Source organism: Battus philenor, unplaced genomic scaffold (genome assembly GCF_028537555.1).
Source record: "Battus philenor isolate CCGP_79_NKW_IND1 unplaced genomic scaffold, ilBatPhil1.0.hap1 SCAF_18, whole genome shotgun sequence".
NCBI lineage: Eukaryota > Metazoa > Arthropoda > Insecta > Lepidoptera > Papilionidae > Battus > Battus philenor.
In genome coordinates this window covers 1,130,926-1,152,605 of record NW_027181680.1, presented here as the reverse complement: position 1 = coordinate 1,152,605, position 21,680 = coordinate 1,130,926, and the positions used below count along the sequence as shown (strand labels likewise).

The window sequence follows — 21,680 nt, the reverse complement described above, 5'->3', positions numbered from 1 at the left end:
TTTATTTTAATATATAGTAATTCGAATTATAAAAACTCTTTTTCTTACTATATTATACAGGATGTTTATTATTTCTTAAACCATTGATTTTTTGGATGGTTCACATATATTAATTGAATATACGTGAGCTATACATTCACCCCTTTAATATAAACAATCACCCTGTATATATAGATAATAAAGAGTATATATATACTAGTGGAAATCACAGTATAACCAGAGAAAATTACCCCAAATGTCTGAATCAATAAAGTAAAATTTTTGATAACAAATAGTATCTAAAATTATTGGCCATTATTTGGTAAATATTACATATATAACCATATGCTTATCTGTGGTTCAAGAACGGTATATATATGTTCATTTTATGAAATAAAAATTGGTTTGAGTTTGAAAATGTTCATGTCATTCAATACACTATTAAAGAATGCAACCATAAAAGGATGCGATAAAGAAACTCGTATTTTATAACGAGTCGATTGCATCCGTTTGGTAGAGTCCTTGCTGCGTCAGTTGGAGTGGTTCCTGGTTGGATGACCAGGGTGTGTGGTATGCGCTGGATGTGGCTGGTGGGGAGCATGTAGTGCTGGGTTGGCGACCGCTATAATGCTATCACCACGGGATGCAACCACCTGTGGCCGCGATTCTTCTGTCTCCTGTAACATAATGTGATGTCTTACTATCTAAGTCATAAAATACACATATATACATATATATATACACATATATAAATAGTCTATATATGTATATATGACAATCTAGTATACGTATATAAGAATACAAATAAATAAATACAATTGCACTCTTATTAAAATTGACCTGGTCATGTTCTGGTAGGTTTTGCTTTCCTCGTTGCTCTATGTGTCGTCATGTAGATCTGTGTTTGGCGGTATAAGAGTATTCATTTATTGAGTTTCTAAAAATAAATATAGTCCACCCTTAGGTTTTTTAGAAGTCAACAAAGTGAACAATATACCAGCCATGAAGTGTCCAGATAAGCAAAAGAGGCGTTGCCTACCATAAGCTGCCGACTCTTTAACAACCTGTTCCAGCTATCGTGACCCTGACTGTGTCTGGTGACAGGAACCTGATTGGTCATGGTCTTTTTAACAAACTTTTGTTTACTTCGTGTTACGGACAGTCCCCTATACAGGGTGTGTCTGGAAGAGGAAAAGACTGCTGCCCCATGTACTTCGGTGTACAGGAGTAGCACCCTATAGCGCTACCCATCTCGGAACACCGCGGTACCTTCCCAGATGCCGTCGACATCAAGGATCTGATGGGATTTGTGGAAGAGTTGGGTTGGTAAGGCTAACCCCGACACGTGGTGAAGGGCGCAATAACAAGCTGTATTCACTAGGAAAGGATTAGAGTGTGAGATGGAACTGGAAGACATGGTGAGAAGTGACACCGTCGCCTCCCTGATAGTAGACAGAGAACGGCGCCATATTTTCTTAAGATAACTATAGGTACAAATTCTAACCAACAGTGTTATTTAAGAATAGGGCGAAGAAAGAGTGGCGAAGGGTGTGAGGACTAAATGAAAGAATGAGAATGTAAGAACTTGTACAGTTCTAAAGAAGATAAAGCGGAGAATGTAAAAAAAAGATGATGATAGTATAATTTGTAAAGTACTTTTTTGTTCCAACAATATGACGGAAGGAACGTGAGGAAAAACCTTGACGAAAAATAAGCGCAGTGCTGATCGGTTGCGCTTCCAGCGACTTCCTGCGACCATAACTATGTCGTCGGTCTCCCTAAAGGGGGTCTAACTACACCGAATCTACCGGCTACAAGGATTTTCAAGACTCTCTTGTATTATCTTAAGTTTAAGATTTTTTTAAGTTCATTAAACTTAAAAAAAATCTAGTATAGTGTGAAAGATTATAATGACAATAAAGTGTAGTAGTAAACGTGATACCATAAAACTCTATCTGAGTTTGGCGTAGACTCTTTCCAGATAGAGCGCGTTTTGAACTCTCCTAGATTTAAGATAAATGACGATTAAATTTGATATTGACCTTCCATTTATCTAATAACGTAAACAGTAGTAAAATTGATCACATAAAACTCTATCTGAGTTTGGCGTGAACTCTTTCCAGATAGAGCGCGTTTGGAACTCTCCTAGATTTAAGATAAATGACGATTAAATTTGATATTGACCTTCCATTTATCTAATAACGTAAACAGTAGTAAAATTGATCACATAAAACTCTATCTGAGTTTGGCGTGAACTCTTTCCAGATAGAGCGCGTTTGGAACTCTCCTACATTTCAGATAAAGAATGATCAAATTTGATATTGTCTTTCTATTTATCTCGTGACGTAAACAGTAGTAAACTTGATCACATAAAACCCTATCTGAGTTTGACGTGGACTCTTTTTAGATAGAGCGCGTTTGGAACTCTCCTAGATTTCAGATAAAGAATGATCAAATTTGATATTGTCTTTCTATTTATCTCGTGACGTAAACAGTAGTAAACTTGATCAGATAAAACCCTATCTGAGTTTGACGTGGACTCTTTTTAGATAGAGCGCGTTTGGAACTCTCCTAGATTTCAGATAAAGAATGATCAAATTTGATATTGTCTTTCTATTTATCTCGTGACGTAAACAGTAGTAAACTTGATCAGATAAAACCCTATCTGAGTTTGACGTGGACTCTTTTTAGATAGAGCGCGTTTGGAACTCTCCTAGATTTCAGATAAAGAATGATCAAATTTGATATTGTCTTTCTATTTATCTCGTGACGTAAACAGTAGTAAACTTGATCAGATAAAACCCTATCTGAGTTTGACGTGGACTCTTTTTAGATAGAGCGCGTTTGGAACTCTCCTAGATTTCAGATAAAGAATGATCAAATTTGATATTGACCTTCCATTTATCTCGTGACGTAAACAGTAGTAAACTTGATCACATAAAACCCCATCTGAGTTTGGCGTGGACTCTTTCCAGATAAAGCGCGTTTGGAACTCTCCTAGATTTAAGATAAAGGATGATCAAATTTGATATTGACCTTCCATTTATCTCGTGACGTAAACAGTAGTAAACTTGATCACATAAAACCCCATCTGAGTTTGGCGTGGACTCTTTCCAGATAAAGCGCGTTTGGAACTCTCCTAGATTTAAGATAAAGGATGATCAAATTTGATATTGACCTTCCATTTATCTCGTGACGTAAACAGTAGTAAACTTGATCACATAAAACCCCATCTGAGTTTGGCGTGGACTCTTTCCAGATAAAGCGCGTTTGGAACTCTCCTAGATTTAAGATAAAGGATGATCAAATTTGATATTGACCTTCCATTTATCTCGTGACGTAAACAGTAGTAAACTTGATCACATAAAACCCCATCTGAGTTTGGCGTGGACTCTTTCCAGATAAAGCGCGTTTGGAACTCTCCTAGATTTAAGATAAAGGATGATCAAATTTGATATTGACCTTCCATTTATCTCGTGACGTAAACAGTAGTAAACTTGATCACATAAAACCCCATCTGAGTTTGGCGTGGACTCTTTCCAGATAAAGCGCGTTTGGAACTCTCCTAGATTTAAGATAAAGGATGATCAAATTTGATATTGACCTTTCATTTATCTCGTGACGTAAACAGTAGTAAACTTGATCACATAAAACCCCATCTGAGTTTGGCGTGGACTCTTTCCAGATAAAGCGCGTTTGGAACTCTCCTAGATTTAAGATAAAGGATGATCAAATTTGATATTGACCTTCCATTTATCTCGTGACGTAAACAGTAGTAAACTTGATCACATAAAACCCCATCTGAGTTTGGCGTGGACTCTTTCCAGATAAAGCGCGTTTGGAACTCTCCTAGATTTAAGATAAAGGATGATCAAATTTGATATTGACTTTCCATTTATCTCGTGACGTAAACAGTAGTAAACTTGATCACATAAAACCCCATCTGAGTTTGGCGTGGACTCTTTCCAGATAAAGCGCGTTTGGAACTCTCCTAGATTTAAGATAAAGGATGATCAAATTTGATATTGACCTTCCATTTATCTCGTGACGTAAACAGTAGTAAACTTGATCACATAAAACCCCATCTGAGTTTGGCGTGGACTCTTTCCAGATAAAGCGCGTTTGGAACTCTCCTAGATTTAAAATAAAGGATGATCACATTTTTTAAATATTGACCTTCCATTTATCTCATGACGTAAAGAAGTAATCACTGTATATGATACTCTGTCGGTCTCTTCTGTTCTGTTTATTCAGTAGAAGAATATCAGAAAAGTGTACTGTTGTAAAGGAAGGCATATGTAATATCTCACCGGCGGTGGAGTGCTCGTGCTGGAATACGAACACCTGGAGTCTGCGTCATCGCTCTCGGTCTTCATCCCCCACCAGCTGCAAATAATATAAATAAATTGATTTAATAAGTATCCGAAGTGGTTTGAAGAATTGCTCGTTAAAGTGGCAGTGGGCAGGGGAAAATCGCTCGTGCAATTGATGGCATTTGAGGCTGAAAATATCTCGAGTGGCAGCCTCGATCTGGTAGAAGCGACATGGGTAAGCCTTCCACTGGGTGGTCCGACCTATAGTGCAGAGTGTTCAATGCACATGGACGCCGATGAGACAGCTAAGAGCATCGTCTTGAAATCTATCGATGTTCGTCGCTTAGTTTCGCAACAGAGATGTGCTACAGGCATAAAAACAATGAGTGTTATTCTACCGTCATAAGAAGAAAGGCCGTAACTAATACCATACAGTAAGGTATACCTACTTATAAGATAGCTTGTTGGAATATAAAAAAAACTTTCTTGTTACGACGGCAAAGTTAATAGTTATAGCCGAGGGAGGAGGTCAGGCCTAGGGGGCGCCAGGGTTTCATTGCACACGGGCGCTACACGAGCTAGAGCCGCCCCTGTTACGGAAAGTCACATTCACGATCTTTGGGGAAGACATATGTTTTAACCTTATAACTGCCAAGCTGTTTTGGCCATGACTTCCCCAGGTGCCAAATGGAAATATCAAGTGTAGGCTTTCCTTCTGTGAAAATTTGGGATCTTTACATTCTATGAATGAATATAACACATTATGTATATCATTATGTACTGAGACCGCCGGCGACCTTCATGGCACTTAAAGGCAACAGAGTACTCGGTGTGCCATGAGGTCGCCGGCGGGTCACGTTTTTGTAACACAGAAAACACGATAAATTTTCAAAGACAGCTTTGAAATATGAATAAATTGTGAATTTAATACAAAGAAAGGTTTCTACATACATATTCAAATGTAAATTTTATATAAAAAGTGAGGCCTCCCGCGGTCTCATTGGCACCCATGGTAACCGCTTCTAAAACATGCTGCAAATCGTATACCATCCCGTGATCCAGTTGCTAGGTGCCTAATGAAGCTAATAATTACCGGAGGGTCGGAAAAAAATAATATTCCTTAGATGTACAGATAAAAAATTGTGAGGTAGCCGGCGGTCCTCATGGCACTTAAAAGGTTAATAAACGTTAAAATCAGTTCCTAGTTGTATATTTTATATAACATTAAATATATTTTGCTTACTTATGATTTGTAGCACCTCTCACTGCATCTGGACTTGCACGGACTCCGATTCCATCCTCTTCCTGTGAAGAAAATATATATATATATATAATATATTGAAATTACTTTTGGTATGTTAAACTAGATATAACTTACATTAAATGATTCTTACTGAATTTTATGTATGATTTTATATTGTTAAATAAGATACGAGAGTATATATGTTGTTCTATATCTTTTGCCTGTTTATCTCAAGTCTTATACATTCATCCACACAGACGATAGAAGCAACTTGACGTGTATAAGAATTGTACTTTATCATATTTTGAATAAAGAATTTTTAGAATTTGAATATAGAAGATGATGCTTTCAAATTTATTCTTTAAATAAGTTTTTAATAATGTTACAAATCACGTGTTACAGAACCCTCTAAACAATAAACACGGATCCCTAAGATCAAGAAGTGCTGTAAACACGAGTGGCCTGGAAGTTATTTATAGATTTTTGTGTACGGTTCTCGGAAATTCTAACCGAGTACTATCGCGAAATTACTAGAACCTTCTCCGTAGTATAAATAAGTGTACTCCCCATGTAGACAGTTCAGTGTTGTTTTTCGAATTATAAAATTAAGATCTACGATTAGTGATACAAAGTGACTATTTGGTAAGTTATTTGGACAGTGATTTCTTGAGCGATTTGGAAGCTAAGTTTGGACTGAACGAAAGTATACTTTGTGTCAAAGTAGGGTGACCATCTGATTTGTGAATAAAGGACTCCTTGTGAACCAGTGGTGTTTCATTCCGAGTCAGAATATATACGTAACGATAATTAATAATTTAAAAAAAATATGTTTTATATGATTTACATCTAATTTATCTACTTATGGTTGATGTTATTAATTTTTAAAATTAAGACAATATATTATAAAAATATTGACATATGATGAAGAGAGATTTATGCAGGTCAAGGTATATTAAATATTATTCTGTTTATTATAATTTCTATCGAATAAATAATTGTAAAAAAAGTTTTATTTAGATTTAAATAGCTTATATATAGATGTAATTCATCGTATTTTGAATAAAGAATTTTTTGAATTTGAATATAGAAGATGATGCCTTCCAATATAGTTTTTGGGACGCATATATCACGCAGTAGATATTCTAAATTCTACAACATACATTATAAAATATTAAATAGAAATAAAGTTGTACTCATGTTATGGTGTGACCATGGTATTAATATAAATATGTTTCCATTGGTTATATGTGTAAAGGCTTCAAAGGTATATATATAATAATAATATGTAATTTGTTGTCAATTAATGTATTGTACACTATATCTATATCAATAATAGTGTGAAAAATATTTATCAAAATTCGGATTATATGTTGAAATTAATTATTGTACACTATATATCTCGGCATACTTTATACTGACAGAAGTAACTTTAAAATTTTTCCTTATATATAAGCTATATATGCCTTTAAAGATTTTATACTTATAAACAATCATTCTGTAAATAAAAATAAATTTTTCAACAAGACACTTTCGATAGCGACATGAAAATCAAATTTTAACTAAAGGCGCAGCTAAAAAAAAGGCTTTATTAGCTACATTTATAATCATAAGTTAAACAGTGATTAAACTAAACAGTGATTAGCTTAAAATTGAACGTTAAAATTAAAATGATATACAACGTCATGCAAATATGAAGGAAGATACTTACCGAAGATTCATGCCACGCCCAAATATCTATATGAAAGTAAGAAATACATACGTATCGTACAAAATACAGGATGTTCTAAAAAAGCGTTAAAGTGTTTCATGCTTACCTTTTTAGTAATATTAGTAAATTGACTACAGTACCCGGCGATCATTGCACATCGACATTTAGAAAGAGACAATCGGCTGATTTAGAGTTCGTAGAGCACTATCTCTGTCCCACACTACCTATGTGACGTTCTGTCAGTCGTATTTCGTGCGACAGAGATAACGCTCTACGATACCGAAATTAGCCGATTGTCTCTTTCCAAAGATCGATGTGCAATATTTATCGCCAGGTACAGTAATTTGTTATACTATGATTGCGTTTACAATTAAAAAGTCATAAGCGTTTAATTTTTTGCCCAAATAAGCCACGAGGTACAACGAGTACAAGGTACAATACTTTATCTGCAACTTTATTAATGGGTAAATCTCTAGTAATTGAAAAATGGTACGTAAAAATTTTAATTAAATTACATTTTTATAGTTTAATTATCTTGTATAATAATATTATTGGAATATTTATGTGTATTCTTATTAGTGAACATGAAACTGGAATATTCATTTGATGAAATAAAAAATCTATAATAGAAATACACTTATTAGATGTAATCTCTTAGAATTTCAAAGATTTTTATCAGGATTTCTTACAATGCAATGACGTTCAATTTTACACGACTAGTCTTCTCTTTATAACAAACGAACATAGCTTAGTCCAGGTTCATTATGGTCATAATTTCAAACGCCCACGGCTGGACAAAAGTCTCCCCAATATATTTCCTATTAGAATGATTGGAAGCCTGTATCCAGTGTCTATCAACGGAGTTAACAAAGGTTGTCTGTCCGTGGTGATCAACTTCTTCACCAGTAAGACAGTCTTACCACTTGATTATATTGGAATGTAACTAATTCAAATAATTCCACTTGTAAATGTTTAACCTAAAAGGTTTACTATGTGTTTATTAAAAGGTTAGCTACTGTACTGTACTACTGTAGCTACTGTTATGCAAGTGGTTTAGTATCTTAGTCAAGTTTAAATATATGATGAGGCCATTTATATGGTTCTCTATTATATAAGTGAAATTCAGTAAAAACTTTTTGAATATACTTTTTGTATCTGGCAGCTTTAGGTACTGTTTTTTAAAAAAAAATTAAATGCGGTTTCCCGCCAATATTGCATTGTACGTCAAGTTAGAGGTTTAGTTAGTTGAAAGGAGATTAGCTAGGAATTAGCTACTGTCAGTTGCAAGCGGTTTAGTGCTAGTCGGTTAGATCTACATGTGTGATGGGCGCAACCTGACGTTGCCGTTTACTCGGCGTCTCGTCTTCATCTCTCTCCCTTTCATCCGTCGCCGCCGTAGCTGGGAGGCTGAAAATTTTTAAATTCAAAATATCTTTATTTACACGCATTCACGTGCACTTTACAATCCTTATTTATTTAAACCTTAAGTAAGCTAACACCACCTCGGAAGGCAGTTCTGCAAAGAGCTAGCAAGAAACTCAACAATTGCTCTTTACAAATATAGTTTTATAAAGAGTGCGCGACAATAATTAGATCCCTGAACATCAACATTTAATTCCACGCATTGACATCAGTATAGTATTCTTTAATAGAATAATATACTTTTTTAATTTTTATGTATTAATGTCACTTTAATATATAGTATTATCTATGTAAAAAAAAATCTACTGTCATATTTTTTCCTTGATGAATCTTCTAACTAAGAATAGTGTCTTTAATCATAATACTGTAGGTGCAACATGACGTCATACTCAGCGACGCTTCGAAAAGGGGAATCCCACAGAAATAAAATTGTTCATTTACATCGGTATAAATACGGGCGAAGCTTTATGAATATACACACTTCTATTCCGGACTTCGTGTTGTTACAACCATCTCGAAATCTACCGGACCTAGGGGGAATTGAACACTATACTATATATTGTACGGATGTCTGAAGTTAGCGTCCGGAACGTTGATGATCTACACAGAATATTAGAGACGTGTGCGCTGCGATAAATATGGATCAATTACCCATTTAGATTTCAATGATTTGGATTGACAGTGACCTTGGGACCGCAGACCCATGCCCACCACCACTCAGGTTGAAACCACGCTCTAGCTGGTGAAGATGTCGTAAATGTTCACGATTTCCTACAAGAATGAGAAGCGAGAATGAATCTTACCCGTGCTTAGAGTAATGAAGTCCAGCTCGCCGCACCAGCTGACGCGCCAGAGGGAACAGCTCGTCGCGCCGCGTGAGAAGTGCTGGTACGCAGCGACATAACTGTGCAGCAGCCTCGTTCACCATCACCTGTGGATATGAAGGACAGTTCTTAACACCAGTTCCTAGGATGTGTGATTTTTTTTCAATTTGCTTGCTATTATTACAAAATACTCGAAAGATATAATAGATTAGATACTATCTGTGCACCCAAATATTGACCAATTTGCTTGCTATTATTACAAAATACTCGGAAGATATAATAGATGAGAGACTATCTGTGCACCCAAATATTGACCAATTCGCTTGCTATTGAACATTCAAGAAAGTTAGTTAAAATACATTTATCACCTCGTGTAAAGTGAGCGGTTTCTCAGGCTTCCGCTTGCAGTCAAATCGGCCGTATATCGCCGCATACTTTCTGATCTCCTCCATTCTTCTTGGATCTGACTCCGGCATCATCATCACCAATTCCAAATCCTTGCACATCTTCTTCTTCGTATTCTGCGGCTTCGGTTCTAATTGGGGCAAATGTTTACTTAACTTCTCCGCTGCTGCCGCTAGCTTCTGTACATGGATATCTAGGAGGACTGGGGTCAGTTGGACTGGGGAGGTAACAGAGCTTGGACTAGATCCAGATGATGCGGGCGGGCAGGCGCTTTGGGGGGAAAATGACCTGGCGGTTGTTGTGACAGGGGCGGTTGCAGCTGGGGAGGACGGTAGAACGATTTTGGTGAAGGTAGCTTGGCTATGTACAGGGCTGACGTTTGGTGCTGAGGTTGTTGACCCACAGCTGTTTTCTGGAGCACCTGGTGACGGACTATACATTGGTCTGCTTTCAGGTGATGCTACTGATCTTGGAAGGACGGTGGGGATTGCGGGTGGGATGTTCAGTAGTCTTTGGTTGCATTGGATAAAAGGATTCTCGGTGGGACATATATTGGGTACGATTGGGATTTGGAACAGGGCTGGATTATTAACCCATTCCTGTAGAGCCTTTTGAAGGCGTCTGACGTGTAGCGGTTTAGACGCCATGCCAACCAGTGCCATTATTTCCAGGAACTCCTCTTCACCAGCGTCACATAACTGCTGGACGTCATCACCTCCTGAAATAAATAATGATTATTGACAACTACAATAAAAAAATCTATACAGGGTGATTGGTTATAGATGCAAAAGTTTAAAACAGTGAATACTTGTCTCAATTGCTTTCAATTTACTTTTGGTATATTTAACATATTGATAATATTATTATTTTACCAGACTTCGTACTGCCGGAAGTTATTGGGCTATCGCATTCTAATAGATGAAATACCTTACATCTGAATTATCACTCCATACAGGGTGATTGGAAAAGGAAAAGGTTTAATACTTTTTGCTAAAGCTTTACGTTAGTGAGGAAGATGTTAGCCAAGGGTGAAGAAGGTGTACATATATGTACAAAGAGTATTTACATTTTACACGACCTAACGCAACGGCAGCGATCGCATGACTGATGGCGGCCGAATTCAAACCGGCGTTCGATTTTTAATTTAGATTCGAACGCATAATAATGATTTAACTTTAAACTATTGTGGCCGTAACTGCCAGCAATATGATGCGTGATAAGGTTATTTTACCTATGTATAAATATAATATATATAATCAATTATTTAAGATTTTTATTTATTCGAATTAAGGTATAGACAATGATCTTGTGACTAAGTGTGAAAAAATAATGCATATATTTTTTTTTTCGAATCTAATACGCTGTGAAAATAATACTCTGACGTTAAGTTTTTTTTTTTACTTGCACAGTACTCTGCAAGTAAAAAAAAAACTTAACGTCATCTTTTTTATATCTGTGAACAGATATCGAAAAAAAAATTTTCACATCGTTCCCGAGCGTAATGACGTCAAAAAATAGATTACCATACGCGAAAAAACATCGCAGACGTCCCATGCAAATATATTTCGTTTTTTTTTTATCCTCGTATATTTTCTAATTTCTTACTTTCCGAACTGCCAATTATCCAGTCCGGGCAAGGGTTTATCCCTTTTGTTTTTTTTTCCTCTCAGCCCCTTCGCAACGTGGTCACGTAAGATATTTGCATATTCGCCTAAATTAAAACCGGAGTGTGAGGATAGCTTTTTGCCATATCACACGTTTTTATATCTAACAATGAAGTCGAAATGAAGTTGCCACACGAGATAGATTTTGCATATTAATGTATAAGCGCTTTGTGAAAACTTTTACGTGGTTAGCCGTGTTTTAGAAACTTGTGTAATAAACAAAAGTTTAGTTTAAATAATTAGTATTAATATTAATTTGTTGAAAGGTTCTCGAGTGACAACCAGAAGCCGGCGTGGGTACGCCACCCAATAGGTGGACAAACGAAATAAGTTCGCGGGAAGCGGTTGAAAGAAGAATCTTTATTCCAAAGATCACCACGATGAAGAAACGACGTGATAACCTATATTAAAATATATGTGATATACACCAATACCTCGCTTTGCGTCGTTTCGTTTTGCGTGTTTTTCGAAGTTGCGTGGCCGTTAATTAGTACTAATTTTCACTGTGCGTCGTTAGATTTTCGAGGTTGCGTTGTTTTGGGTTCGAGTCTTTATTTTTTTTGAAATTATCTCGTTTTTATAAAAGATGGCAACACTTTTGTTTCTAATTGTGCCATGCCATCCAAAATTGGGGGTTCCCATTCTAACTAAAAAAAACGCAATTTGAATACAGTTTTATTTTCACTTTGTTTTGCTAAATTTAGAGTTCAGTTTCAATTACGTAGTGTGTTTTGCTTTTTTAAAAGAGAATAATAAATTTATATAAATTTTTCTTGTTGTTTCTGACTGCAAAAAAGGTAAATATTTTTCCGATTTATTTATAGGCAGAGTTATATTTTTTTTTTTTTAATGTTTACTATGTTCAATTTTCTTTTTTAAAAATTAGTATTTTCGTGACCCTGGAATCTATCTTCGATCTTTACATGGTTTGCTATAAAAAATTTTAATTCACTTTGCGGCGTTTCAATTTGGAACGTACCCACGACGCAAAGTGAGGTATTGGTGTATATCCAAAAAAATTATGGTAAGTCATTGTTAGTTTTTTTGAGGAAACTTAAAAATTGAAGAGAGAAGTTTAAAATTTTCGTCATTTGACTTGAATATTAATAAAATATCAAAACACTAATCAATTCAATAAATATAGAAATTAAAACATTGAATGAATTAAATAGTTTATTTGTCTTCCTGTACTCTTTGTTTGGCGGGAAATGCAATTTGAAGTTCCGCCATCTTGAATCATGGCCGCGGCATATTACATTGAATACTCATTGAAATAGCATCGCGAGTTCTTAATTATTATTTCTTATGAACAATTATTGATTTTACAAATCTATTACAATCAAAAGAGAAAGAAATTTATTGATCATTTTTTATTTTATTTCAGTATGTAATATCTCCCGCCATTATATTAATATAATAACATATTTTTAAGCACTTTCCTTGAATAACATTGGTGGAAAAAATTTGACATTAAGAACTCTCTGAATGTCTTAAGTTGAGCCAGATAGAGATATTGCACATCGACCTTTGGAAAGAGACAATCGGCTAATTTCGACTTCGTAGAGCGTTATCTCTGTCGCACGAAATACAAAGACTGACAAAACGTCACATAGGTAGTGTGAGACGGAGATAGTGCTCTACATAGCCGATGTTAGTCGATTGTCTCTTTCCAAAGGCCGTTGTGCAATATTTATCGCCGGGCACTGTACTTTTTTTTACGTGCGATCACTTATATTATATGTTTTATGTTTTTTATGTCATTATATATATTAAATTTAAAATGTATCACATATAAAGGAATATACACCAGAACTATTACATATACGGCATTTTATATATACTGCTGGTGTACCTAAATAATTTGTCCATAAATACATTTCAAATAATAAAATAATTACAGATACGGTTTTAATAAAAAAAAACCTGAGTTGAATGTTGAATTTAATATTCTTAAATAGTAAATGTTTTTGTCTTAAATAACTATTGTCGGCTTGTCTAGTCTTAGTATGTATCTATATTAAATATAATTATGAAATATTAGTATAATTAAAAAAGTTCTTATTGTTATTGTACAGTTGGAAATATTAATTTTATTTTTTCACATAATATTATTTTGAATTGCTAATATGATATGTTTTAAAATTGTACAGAACCTTAATATACAATAATTTAAATATAAATGTTGCCACATTAATAAAAAATGTAAATAAAAAAATTTAATTATGCGTAGGAATTATTTAAAACAAAATGTATTTTGGCCAGCCATGCGACGCGTTCTTACATGAACGCTTCATTCTTATTTCAATTATATATCGATAGACATTATATATCCATCACTCGATTCCTTTAAAAACTTTTATACTTAAATTTCGAATTATACACTATTGTACAAATATTTAAACATAGAATCGAAATGTGCACGCATGTATTATATACATTGCGGTTGTATTTCTTAAATCAATAAACCAATGTATAAAAGTATATAATAAAGTGTCGATGTATATAAACATTTCGTCTTACCCATTTCGAGCAGTGTGTCATAGTAGGCAAGGAGACTCGCTCGTTGCATGACCCTGTACAACTGCAGTTCTGCCTCGTTTGCCGGTGCTGACGTCACTACCACTGGAACACGAAATAACGTTCTTTTTTTAAATTTGCTTTCGCAAAATATTGGGCCGTGGATATGGTAAAAGAATTTGAAAATATATTTCTTATTATGTTTATTAACAAAATATAATTGTTAACAAATAAATTTATATAATAAACAATAAAATATTTTTATCTGTTAATGTATAATGATATTAATTTTTTTAATGGTTACTCATAAAAAAAAATATTATAAATTATAAAAATTCCAAATTCAAAATATCTTTATTCAAGTACGTATTTACATATGCTTTTGAATAATCGATTATTTTACGATTATAAGCAATAAGCTACCACCGGCTTGAAATGATGATCTGCTAAGAGTCGGCCAGAAACTCAACAGTTGCTTTTTTATATGAAATTTAACTATTTTTCATGTGTTAATTACAATATCAACCATGTAAATGACTCAACAAACTAAATTCCATACGTTTCAATCAACTAAAACTCTTAAATGCTATAATAAGATTTATTCAAAAACATACTTTTAATTTTAAATTTAAAACTAAGGAAAGAGACACGTGAAATCTTGGAATCTTGTGGGACTTTATTATATACGTGTACACCTAGAGGCATGATGAATTTGTTATTTTTATTTATTTTGATATCATGTATTTATCATGTATCGTATCTTCTAACCATAAATAACTTTAAAGTTTAAATGACTCTTCCGTCGGACCATTATTAGAATATCCGTATAAATATGTTTAATCATAATTCTGCGTTATTTAGCTTCACAGATTATTAAACAAAATAGACTGTAAGAAATGTGAATACACTTTTAATAAAGATTGTTTATTTACTTAAATCATTAATAAAAATGAACACTATTTAACATTTATAAATATATAGAGACTTCACAATTTTTTTTTAATTTTTTAATCTGTACGTAAATTTTGACAATGTTTAGTTATGTTCAATATTATTTTTTAACTTGATTTTTTCAATATTATTTTTTAACGTGCATATTTTTTAAACACGAATAATAATTAAGAAAATAAAATAATCGATACATTTTCGTATCCAATGTGATTCGTAATAACATGCATCCCTGCGCGCACCAACTAAATACATTCGGGCATCCTTGCGTGCCTGTAATAATTTAGCCAAAATCGCGTGAGGAGAGCTCCGCACAAAAAACAACCCCCTTTTAATAACATCCCCAGCTATTACCGAAAAGGAGCGACCGTTAGCGGACGAAAAAATAAATGAATAAGTTTATATAAAGGGGTCGATTCTTTTGTCGCGCGGAACGGGTCGCATTAGACGCGCCAATGTGAAGTTTGCGCGGGAAAAATATCGATCCGGGTTGCCATGACAAAAAAAATGTTGCCACCCTTACGATGCACTATTGGGGTGTTTTTTTGTTTAGAAAAAATTTGGGGTGGTCCGAAACTCCACCCCTGGGAGCAGGTACAAAAAAACGTCAACAAAAAATATGTGTATTCAATTTAGGGTAAATAGTGTAATACATTACATAATGTATTTTAGAATTGGTGCATTTAGTCGTTAAATAGAAAATGAAACTTAACTTTACATATAGATTAATAAAGATAAATATTATATTTTAATTTTGATAATAATAAGGTGTTTATTATTAAAAACAATAATTTAAGAATACGTATTAGAATAAAATTAAACAGGTTAAAATGAAAACATAACCTATGTCAAACAATTCATTTGACATTTATAAACTTTTTTTAAATCATTTTCGACGTGTAAGTGTCATTGTTATTAACTGAATAATAATAATAATAATTTTAAAAATCATAAAACTGTAATGATGCAACATCCTGCTGTTATTTAAATAACGTTTTTTCACAGTTCAAGACACAAAAAACCGAACTTTCTTGATTCGTGGCAAAAAAACACTGGCACGAACACTTTCTCAAAGTATAAAAAAGCTTTTTCTCACTGCGCTGTCCAAAAAACGTATTTGCATAATCTTTGAGCGCGAAAAAAAAATCGCCAAAAGTCCCGTATGCAAATTCGGTACGGCAACCCTTCAGCGCCGCGGCCAGATGGCCCTGCCATTGTCTTTTTTTTAATCTTTTCTTAATTTTTTATCTGTTTAAATTGGTCACGTAACGTTTTGCATACAACCACTGTGGCAATCAATGTTTAATTTTATGCGACTCTCACGGTTTCAAGCAGGTATTAACTTTTTACAAGTTTCTTTACGATTTTTTTTCTTGTTGAGTTTGCTCCGCAGAAAAAAACTAAAGAAGGGTTTAATTGATTAATAAGTAGTAATTTAATATTTTTCTCACGACATCTCATTAAATTTATTGAAAATAAAACGTGAATTAATAATAATATAGGCATTTTGTTAAACACAGAACAACATATTATTTTTGTTTTTTACGGAAACACGAATAAAGATAAATGGAAGATAACACTTAATTACAATTTTTAAAAATATTTGAACACTGTTATTTATAATTATAAATATTATAGTGTCACTATTTTTCCATATTTTTAAGCCTAATTTAATTTATTAAAATTATTAATACCTAACTTATTTCAAAACGAAATATTTCAATAATTACAAAAAATATTGGTAGAAATTAATTAATAATTATATTTACTTTAGTATACGTTGTATAGTTGTGATTTCAATCTAACATGATACATGAATTGTGGAATGGAGAATCAATAATCTATTTAAACCAAATTGTATTGTTTTTTCATTAAAAAATATTATCATCGATTGGTCATTAAAACACAAATTTATTGTTCTAATTGTAATTAAAATATATTATAATAGCAAATTTAAAAAGTTGGGTAACATATTATTGAATTTTAGTGTAAATTTGTAACTAAGAATTTACATTCTGTCTTAGCTAAATATTGCGGCTATTATTAAAAACTCATTTTTTTAAAATATAAATTCAATGAGTTAGACCATAAATGTGAAATAGAATTAATATAAAATCAGAGTATTTTGAAATCGGAAGCTTAGACTCTGTGTGAATGCTCCATTTATAGTTTAAAAATACATATCTTGCAGATAAGTACACTACAATGCAGAGAAAAATAGAAAAAAATATATACATAATATTTTTTATACTTATTTATTAAAAAAAATCTTAAATTGCAGATATGTATTCAGTGTTGTGTTGCAGTTTTTCATCATTATGCATTTCAAGTTTAATTAATACGTCATGAATGTCTACATTTTAATTTTTCCAAAATCTTAGACTATGTTCAATATTTTCATCAATGGCTACTCTCCCTTATTTTAAAAATAAATTGCAAAAATAATTAAACTATCATTTATTTTACTTATGAGTTTTAAATTTTAAATAAAATAACCTAACCTCAAACAGATTTGCTTTTGACTTTTATTTTTTTTTTCATAACACCGTCGTAATATTTTCCCGCCAATTTATGACATTAGACAACTGACGTAATAAATATAAACAGGTTAGCTTCTAAACGTAATCAAATTATATTTAGTGTCAAATATCGTAATTAATTCAGTGTCAAAACTTCTGAATGGTGCATATTGTTAATTTGCATCATAAACGCCATCTTACCGGGTAATTACACGCCGCAGTGGTATAAACACGTGCATCGTGCGAATCTACGAAGCAATAGGATACTAATTAGGCCTCAATCCGCTGGGCGTTTTAACCCGTTGCTTTTGTAAGTAGCGTCATTTGAATGAAACCTAGATAATACAATATTTTTATCTGTAAACAAAAACTCTTTTGTTGTGTTCGACATGAATGATCTTATACCGGTAGGCTGTGCATAATTTATAAAGTTTTTTTGAGGACATTCATTTTAGCTACTTATTTTTATTTTTAATACCGATATCTTATGTCTAATATAAAAATGAAATAATTTGTTATTCTTGTCTACATACTTTCTACACAAATTGAGAAATAATTTTCAATGCATAATTTTTAAAGTATATCGAGGTTATACTTTTTGGTTATTTATCTTTTATTTTTAATAAGAGGTCTAATTTTCATCTAAGGTATAAAATAAAGATACATAAACTTCTTTTCATATATTTAAAAAAAATAACCTAATTTCGAACCACACAAGATTTGTATAAATCTTCGATGATAACTTACTGTTTTAGTTCCAAGTGAAATATTCAAATTCTATTCTCTAATATATAACAATCAAAATCCTTTGCAAAAATTAATGTTTTGCACTTGGATGTCACTTTCAGATATGTTTGGACTAAGACTTACGAGTACTATAGTTGATCGTTTAATCAATTCTCGGGATATTGAATTGACACTTTGTGCAAACAATATATAGGATTGCCAGTGACCACAAACAAGTTTCAAGAGGATGGGCAGGAGATCCTTTGCGTACCATATACCACAGTGCTATCAGCAAACCCACTCACCAAACGTGGTTTATCCCCCCATAGATACCATGGGTAAAGGCCTATGTCTTAAAGTAAGCGTCTATAGGCTGAATGACTTGGACATCATAGAAATGTTTAACCTTTTTTAAATTTTATTATTATGTTAAATACAACTTTTAGCGGTAAAGTATGGTTTTAGTTTTTCAGTATCTTTTGAACGTGCACCACTTTTAAATAGTAAATTACTTATATAATGAAATACACAGTATACCGTTGATAATAATTAGAGAATCTACACATTAGTCACATCTTCATTAATTATAATAACTTAAATTGATGTTAAATATGTTACCTTAAACGATTCCTTGCCTCAAATACAAGCAATACAGGGACCAGAAGACTATTACAATTCTGATAGTGTCAGATCAGAAGTGAAAAATAAAATTCCGTTAACGGTACAAACAAAAAAAAAAACTAAATTTCGAGACAGTAGTTCCTAACGTATTAACAATCCATAGTCACCCTACAAAAACCGCGCTAATGACAGTTGCGCGGAGAAGACAAAGATGGCGGGATATGCTCGCGCATGAGATTAGGCGCTTTTAGCACTTGCCTTGTGATTGATATGCGCAATGTCTCGTAGTTTATGAATATTAAAGAGTTCATTGTGCAGGTTGCGCTAACGACTGTGACAGTTTTTTTGGCGGCTTAACTTCCGTGCGAAACTCCATTGACAGTTTCAACAGATTAAAAAATTCTGCTGGCTTTTTTTTTGGTACACACCTATTTGGCGCCAAAATGTTTTTTTACATTAACCAATTTATTTTTAAACAATGAGTAAAATTGTAATTTAAGTTAATTTTAATACAAATCTGTATTTTTTAACAATAAAGTGACGAGAATTGCATAGCAGATTGTTTTTTTACAATAAAAATCAGTCATAATAATTATGAGAAATTATGCGCCATTTTATGTCAATTGTATTTTTTAATATTCGATTTAAACTCGATTTTACTTAAAACATCGAAACCGTGTTTTTAGTACAATAAAGTGAAGGAAGTGTAGAATAAATTTATTTTAAAGAGTGGTATATAATGGTTAAACTCTCCAAAGAATTATAATCTACTTTTTCAAGAAAATGTTTTTTGTTTTTTTTTTCAATACACATGACGTTTTAGATTTAGCGCCAAAATGTTTAAGAACTTTTTTTTAAACAGAAAAAAATTATTACAATTGCATTTCATTGGAATTTACACGAAATTATGATATATTTTATTTATACAGGTAAAGTTTTTTCTTTAGCCTATTACAAATTACCCTGTACATATCTTTATTTTTAACGAATGATAATTACTACAAGGTTTTACTTACTATTAATTTGACTAAGTTATTGGCCACGGTTTCTTGATTTTATTATAAAAACGGCTTCTGCGTTTGTTAATTAAAAATAATGTATAGTCTATAAACCCGTCTTACCTATATTTTCGTTCCGAAATCAGAACGCATCCGTTCGGTATCATCTGTCGCTTTGAAACAAATCAAAAACAAAGTAACAAATTGTCCCTCCACTTTCAATGGTGTTGAATAACAAAAACAACATTACAGATAACGAATAATATCTCAACCCATATGTCTTTATAAAAAAAAAACTGAGATTTAAAAACAATGACTTAGCGATTAAATTTTGAGATTAGGGAAAAAAAGGCATCGGTGAGCTGTTTGAATGTTTTTTTTTTTCATCCTTTCGTCGGATCGAAAGTGAAATTGTTGGAGGCAGGTGCCGTTCGAAACACTTTTTCTAGTAATTAATCTGGTTTGCATCTGGCTGGTAATTATGCCAGTGATCGGTGTTTGAAGGGTTAATCAAATATAATAAAGAAATTAAAATAGTCCGGCTGTAGAGCATGTGTTTTTGATTACTACCCTACAGAAATAGAATCTCAACTCTTTGTTCTATCATTAAAACGATTCTGAGATCAAATAAGACCAAAAATCAAGACACTACACAAGTTATTTAGTAAAAAATATCTCTATTGTTAATATATACGCATGATATTTAATGGAATCAGGCGTTACCTCGCGGAAGTCCATCCTAAGTAAGAAAAGGACCAATATTTAGCCACTTCCGCACATGCAGTGGTAGTCGTGCAATAAAGTGCACCGCCCGCCAGCCTGTTAATAAATGCGTATGCGGCAAACAATGCGAATCACACAACCGCCACTGCCAAATTACCCAACACGTGTTTCACCCCTCCACGGGGCATCTTCAGGAGTTATGTTACACCGATTAGTGCCAAACACAGAGTGCAGGTCTTTACAACAGGTATGGGGGAGTAAGCCAAACAATGCCTTATTTTTAAATATGTGATGATATTAAATAAATAGCTACTCACAAATCATTCTCGTGGCCGTGAATGCAGTGCGCGGCTGTGAGGACGTGTTTGGAGGTGATCAGGGAGCCACCACATAGCCACCTTACTCCAGAAGTGAAAGTGAGTGAATGCCCCGTGGAGGGGTGAAACACGTGTTGGGTAATTTGGCGGTAGCGGTTGTGTGATTCATCAGCGGGCTGGCGGGCGGTGCACTTTATTGCACGACTACCACTGCATGTGCAGAAGTGGCTAAATATTCGTCCTTTTCTTACATTTATGCATGAATAATAAAATCCCAGAAAGAGTTCAGAAATCTACCATTGCTTGATTGATGAAATAAGTAAAATGTTCATCTCCTGCCAGGATATTTCAATGTTTATCATTCTTTTCACCCGTTGGACGCCACCTGCAAGACGTAGGCTTTCATGATCGAAACAATGGCATCCAGCTTGTACCCGTTACATTAACTATCGTTGTTCCACCTAGTGGGAACTCTCCCCACGCCGTGTCTACCGGCTTGCAGTCGCCATTCGAGAACATTCCAGCCCCAATGGCATTTCCACGAGTAATGTGCCCCGTCTACTGCCACTTTAGAAAAGCTACAACTCTTTAACCCTTTCCTTACCGCAGTACATTCAGCCGAATTGACGCTACTGAACCGGGCATGTGCGCCGCGAGGTGTGCATTGCTTTCAGCCTACCGCGTGCTCCGCAGTATCGGACGGTGGACGCGGTCTCGGCCCAGCTCTTCACGGGGCACGGGGTTCACAGGTTC

The 21,680-nt window shown here is 33.7% G+C and overlaps 1 protein-coding gene across 1 annotated transcript in view; it reads right to left on the bottom strand.

Annotated features, from left to right (window-relative positions):
* Nucleotides 1–410: 410 nt before the first annotated feature.
* nab (NGFI-A-binding protein homolog) overlaps nt 411–21,680 on the bottom strand; it is a 61,304-nt gene continuing 40,034 nt past the window's right edge. Inside the window, exons 2-8 of the mRNA XM_068763676.1 lie at nt 14,079–14,180; nt 9,858–10,612; nt 9,469–9,596; nt 8,578–8,650; nt 5,536–5,597; nt 4,290–4,365; nt 411–656 (exon numbers count right to left, since the gene is read on the bottom strand). Of these exons, the coding sequence (XP_068619777.1) occupies nt 510–656; nt 4,290–4,365; nt 5,536–5,597; nt 8,578–8,650; nt 9,469–9,596; nt 9,858–10,612; nt 14,079–14,180 (1,343 nt within the window). The 3' untranslated portion in view covers nt 411–509. The remainder of the gene's footprint in view (nt 657–4,289; nt 4,366–5,535; nt 5,598–8,577; nt 8,651–9,468; nt 9,597–9,857; nt 10,613–14,078; nt 14,181–21,680) is intronic.